The 6,070-nt window shown below is 36.4% G+C and overlaps 1 protein-coding gene across 2 annotated transcripts in view; it reads left to right on the forward strand.

The window, feature by feature from the left end:
- Positions 1-5,990, forward strand: part of LOC127446863 (E3 ubiquitin-protein ligase HECW2-like) — a 30,423-nt gene extending 24,433 nt beyond the window's left edge. The window contains exons 23-29 of one of the 2 annotated variants that reach the window (XM_051708155.1): positions 66-164; positions 376-505; positions 847-993; positions 1,075-1,189; positions 1,314-1,399; positions 1,615-1,727; positions 3,455-5,990. In XM_051708155.1, coding sequence (XP_051564115.1) covers positions 66-164; positions 376-505; positions 847-993; positions 1,075-1,189; positions 1,314-1,399; positions 1,615-1,727; positions 3,455-3,566 — 802 coding nt within the window. In that variant the 3' untranslated portion in view covers positions 3,567-5,990. Of the gene's footprint in view, positions 1-65; positions 165-375; positions 506-846; positions 994-1,056; positions 1,190-1,313; positions 1,400-1,614; positions 1,728-3,454 lie in introns of both variants that reach the window. The other variant, XM_051708156.1, reaches the window with a different exon arrangement.
- The last annotated feature ends 80 nt before the right edge of the window (positions 5,991-6,070 follow it).

The raw sequence follows: 6,070 nt of genomic DNA on the forward strand, positions 1-6,070 counted from the left end.
GGTGGATTTAATTTCTGCCATGCCAGGTCTGAAGTATTTTTAGACTGTAATATTGTGTTCCTCAGGTTCCGGTTCAGTGGACGCATTCTGGGTCTTGCTCTAATTCATCAGTACTTGTTGGATGCATTCTTCACACGACCCTTCTACAAAGGCCTTCTTCGCATGTAAGTCTTCACATTGGTGAGGGGCTTACACAATATCATTAACATTCTGTTTTTCTTGACTGAACTAGTTCAGACTATTGAGTAAATTTCCAGTCATTGTTTTTTTTTTAAGTGTGAAAGCCCTAAGAGTGACCATACACATTCTTAAGTAGAGCATGTGTCTGTAATTTTAGACTTGTAAACTGAACTGTGACTTTGTTGTCTTTTGCAGCCCATGTGATCTGAGTGATCTGGAATTTCTGGATGAGGAATTCCATCAGAGTCTGCAGTGGATGAAGGACAATGACATTGAGGATATGCTGGATCTCACATTTACTGTTAATGAGGAGGTGTTTGGACAGGTTAGATTGGGCATCAGTGTATTAAGAGGGAATATCTCTTTATCCATTCTACATTTACATCTAGAAAAGTCCTAAAACCTCAAGAGTAACATATCTTCAAACAGTGTACTATTTGTTAATAGTGTTTGCAAAGGCAAAGATTACTATTATTAGTGCCCAATTTTGGTACATAACAACTCAGAATACTTTAACAATGGATTAGCAAATATTGGGAACTTTGTTGGAACAACTTTAACATCGTAGTGGCAAATTTTGCCTGGAAAAGCACACCTCTTCTTTTCTGAAAAAAAAAAAAAAGAAAAGAAGTAAATTAGTGGTTTATTGGTGTCTATTTATGTCAGATCACTGAGCGTGAGCTAAAGCCGGGTGGATCTGGCATCCCTGTGTCTGACAAGAACAAGAAAGAGTACATTGAAGGCATGGTGAAATGGAGGATTGAGAGGGGTGTGGCCCAGCAGACAGAGAGTCTTGTGCGGGGATTCTATGAGGTGTGATGCCATCTGAATCTGTGATTTACTAATGGCTTGTGATTTAACTCTGATTGATCTAAGACCCATGTGGCTGCGCAGGTGGTGGATGTCCGACTCGTCTCAGTGTTTGATGCCCGTGAGCTGGAGCTGGTCATTGCTGGAACAGCAGAGATTGACCTGTCAGACTGGAGAAACAATACAGAATACAGAGGAGGTAATTTTGTACCAGATAGGCAAGAGTATCGCTAGTTTAGAAAAACTGTTTAAAAGAAAACAGCAAGATATCATGGTCCATGGTGATGGCCTCTATTTTTTTTAACATAATCTCTGTTTTAAAGGTTACCATGACAACCACATAGTGATTAGATGGTTCTGGGCTGCAGTGGAGCATTTCAGTAATGAACAGAGACTACGACTTCTTCAGGTACACTCAGATCAAACAAACAGCATGGATTTTATGTGTTCTAAACAGTCATTTATACTGTATGTAGTCTTATTATGTGATTAACTACTGTTTTTGTGCACCAAGTAGTGAGTTCATAGTGCAAAAGTAATATTAATTCCTCTTCAAACCTTAAGCTCTTCTCTTGCTAGGTCAGTGAAATTAACCAAGCCAACATTTGCTCTGCTTTTCTTCAGTTTGTTACTGGCACTTCCAGCATTCCCTATGAGGGCTTTGCCTCTCTGCGGGGCAGTAATGGCCCACGTCGATTCTGCATGGAGAAATGGGGCAAAGTCACCTCCCTACCACGGTATTTCTAAAACTATTGCTGTTTTTGTGTGAAGTGTCTCATATAAGGTCTTGCTGTGGATATTATACCTATTAACACAATTTCTTATAATTTAGGAACATATTTTAAGAGTGCTTGTGCTAAACGCAGCACTATGCCATAAGACATACATGCAAAGTCAGTGGACATGGCCATGAAGTTTTGGTATTTTCTAAGTCTAGGCACAAGTGGGTTTTGCGAAATTGCGCAAATGGGCTGGATCAAGTGCAGTTTAATTCTGAGGTTCTTCTCCAGTTACGTCTGCATCCTATTATATATTTCATTCCCTGTCAAGCACCAGCTATATAATCAAAGACAGCACATTCATAAGAAGCTGATAGTGTTAATGGACTGTATGAATTAGAAGAATAGAAATATGGACTTACTGTATGTTCTTTAGTGCTTTAACTATGCCATAAGACTTACACGGAGTGACACACTCCTTTTATACACATGAAAAATGTGGTTCTCGTCAGAATTTGGATGTACGCTCCATTAAATTATGGAGAATATAAGTATTATTAATCATTATCAATTATTAAACACACAAAAATTTAACCAAAAATATGTGTAAATTCAAATTACACTTCAAACGAAACAAAAATATTATCAAAATAACAAAGAGGTAAAAAAAATCATACCAAATCCAAACATTTTACCCTCTCCAACTTCTTCCACCAGCCCCTTTTGCAGTGACATAAAAATATCTCTACGTCAACAGGTGGAAAAATACCAATACAAATTATATCATAAATACAATTGTAAATATAAACATAATAACAATAATAATAATAATTGAAAAATAAATGATGACCTATAGATAGTTTAACACAAATCTCATACATTTGTGTTTTATAAAACAGCTAACTGTAATTGTCGGTCAAATTTGATGTTCCACTGTATTTTTGAGAGTTCAAATTTTATTACTACCTGCTGGTGGAATCTCCAAACTGCAAATGCAGGAACTGAATTTAAACTTGCGCTGAAAACAGACACGGTTCTAAAACATCTTAGCGCAATGACCTATTTCTCAGGAAAATAGCAAATTGCACTTTGCGGCACATCATTTAACATACAATACACTCACTGTTTGCACGCATACACCAGCAGATAGCGCAAACACTCCCACCCACACCCACTTACGCTTTGTGCACTCACGAAAATAGAGCCCATAACGTACATTTGTAACTTTATTTTTTGTGTTATTTTACCCTGACATTATTGAAAAAATACAAGTCAACACAGCTGAGACATGGTTTCAAATATAGCTGCTGAGGGAGTGACAGTAAATTTGGCATCTTTTTCTCTTCTGACTGCCATAATGCACCACACTCTATTTTTTCCTCTTTTGAAAAGCTGTGAAAATGTAATAATGGATTTTTGCTTTTGCTGTTGAAGCAAATGGGAAAGCAAAGTAATATTTATGGTGTCCCATTCATTGCTATAGAAATTTACCCTGCCATAGTTTCTGTGTTCCAAATCTGGAAATGTGAAAAGGGTCCATACTCCTTATCAATCAGCTAATGCCAAGGTGGTATGTTAACTTTAATTAACACAACAGTTAACATGAACTAACAAGGAACAATATTTTTAAAGCATTTATTAATCTTGGTTAATGTTAAGGAAATTGAAATGAGCCCTATAGCTCTTAAAAGTACAGAGTTTGTGTGTATATGTTTAAGTACATGTCTTTTTATGTGTTTGTGTAGGGCTCACACCTGCTTTAACCGCCTGGATCTGCCTCCTTATTCCTCCTTCTCCATGCTCTACGAGAAGATGCTCACTGCTGTGGAAGAAACCAGCACCTTTGGTCTGGAGTGAGCTCCCAATGCCACCATCACAAAAGTGCTATCAAAAATGTTCAAGTTCACTACAACTTGGCTCACCTTGCAGTACTTTTACTCCACTATGGCCTTCTTTACTGGAGACTTACATCATAGTTATGTCCAGAGTCTGCGGATCTGGAATATATGCCATCAAATGACTTGCTGCACTCAAGTGCCAATTTCTGGTCTATACTGTACTGAACGCCGACTGTGACTTCTTTTTTGTCCTCACAAAGAAAACATGCACACTTACATATTCAGAGACATCAGAGCTGGAGTCCTGGTCATCTGATTTCGGTCTTAGCTATTGGACTGGTTAAGGTCAGTACATTTTGGTCTGGGTTGAAGGATTCTGTGGTCTTTTCCTATAGTTCCAGATAGCGCCACGTTCCTTAAAGTCCAAAGATGTTTCTTTACAGTAATCTAGTCACTTTGATGTAGCCCGTTCTATGTCTATAGGGTTTAAAATGACAACCCTATGATGTTTTTTTTTTTCTGCAGTTCTTTGTCATGGTCAGCTGATTTCAGTCAAGAAGTACTGTTTATTTTGTTGCTCTTGTTTTGGTATCTTGACTGCTAGAAATTATTTCTGGTTGAGGTCTTCATTTTGAAGGATCAGTCTATGGAGCTAGACTAATGATTATTATTGACTAATCTATTTCATTGACTAATTATTGACTATCTATTTCAATCAGAATTTTGTTCATTTAAATAGAGCTGTTCAGCCGTGACGTCAGTTTGAAGGCAACCCAGAAGTCTAATTCTCCATGGGTTCCCTCTGCATTTTCCTATTGGTTTTTATAATGGGGTTTTTCAATTTATGAGTAAAATAAGGTCTGTGGTAAACATGACTTGATGATATATGGACGTTTTTTCTATAACATAAATTGCACACTTTCATACCTCAAACGTAAATTTTGAAGCTGCCGTGTGTTTAAAAAAAAAGGTATACAAGTCAATAAGCTTCAAAATTCACGTTTGAAGTATGACTGTGTAAGTAATGTTTACCACAGACCTTATTTTCCTCATAAGTTGAAAAAAACCCATAGGAAAATCCAGAGGGAACCCATGGAGAATTCTCTTCTGGGACTACAACCTGAACAGCCCTATTCTTGACATGTTACATTTAACAAAATATAAAATGTTTGTGCTGTAGTTTATAAATTTGTATTTTTTAACAAGATTTTTTATTTTTTTTAAAGGTGGAATTAGCTGTAAATATATTTAGTTTCAAATTTTCAGATTAAAAAGAAATTCAGAACTTCAAATACAAATTTTTAAAATTCAGATTTCAGAAATTCAGATTGTAAACAAATTAGGCCAAAGGTCAAGCTTCCGTGAATATTTACAGCTAATTCCATCTCTAAAAAAATTTCTAAACAAAATATATGCTGTTTAAAAATACAAATTTATAAATATTTTAAAAACATCACAAATATTTTCAATTTTGTTAAATTTTGTATTGCTCTTGGCTGCAGCTCTGAAAACACAATAAGCTGATTTCCCCCATCTAACTAGAGAATAAAACACATAATAACACAAAAGAGCATGAAAACCCTCTTCTAGAGTTCCATGCACCAAATGTAGTGATGGCAGCATAGTGGTTACAAGTCTGGGTTGGTAAACTAATGGTTCTGGGTTCAAACCCTGGAAAGTGTGAACCATGAAATAGAGAGCTGCAAGTATCTCTATTGTGCTCATGAGAAAGGCACTTGTCCTCAGAGTGTCTGTAATTTTATTTGGTCGGATAACACTTTGATGTCTGTTAAACAACAAATAACTTTCAAACACTCAGTACTGTGTAACACATTTTTAATCCACTTCTCAACCTGCTCCTCTAAGGCACCCCACAAATATTACTTAAAAAAAACAACTATGAATGTATAAACACTGATCACCATGTGCAATATGTGTAAAGTATTTTTGGATATTTTTCATTTAGGAGGGGTCGACATTTGTTCTGTGATTTAATCATAGGAAGACCTGCAGATTGTTCCAAACTGTGGTAACAGAGACACAAACAGTGGCCTTGAAATTAATTTTATTAAACGGGGTATTGTAAATAGCCTATGGTAATATGTGCAGTCCACTGGAGTTGCTTAAATCAGGGCTATAGAAGTTAAAACCAGTTCTGACTGGCTGGTAAACAAGTTAGTTTCTCCTACTATGGAAAATAAAGGAAGGTAAAAGAAAAAAAAAGAAAAATAAAGCAAAATCATGATGCTGGGAATCCCCTTCAAAACTGTTGTAGCCTGTTTAGGGAGCATCAAGGCAAGCTGTGACACCCTTGCACAAGTGGTGTGAGGTGTTTTGGAAATATCTGTTGATTACATAACAATGAAATAAATCTTTGAGCAGGATGTTTCCTTTAAAGGGATAGTTCACTCAAAAATGAAAATTCTCTCATCATTTACTCACCCTCATGCCATCCCAGATGTGTATGACTTTCTTCCTTCTGCAGAACGAAGATTTTTAGAAGAATATTTCAGCTCTGTAGGT

The sequence above is a fragment of the Myxocyprinus asiaticus genome, chromosome 10 (assembly GCF_019703515.2).
Source record: "Myxocyprinus asiaticus isolate MX2 ecotype Aquarium Trade chromosome 10, UBuf_Myxa_2, whole genome shotgun sequence".
In the NCBI taxonomy this organism is placed as follows: domain Eukaryota; kingdom Metazoa; phylum Chordata; class Actinopteri; order Cypriniformes; family Catostomidae; genus Myxocyprinus; species Myxocyprinus asiaticus.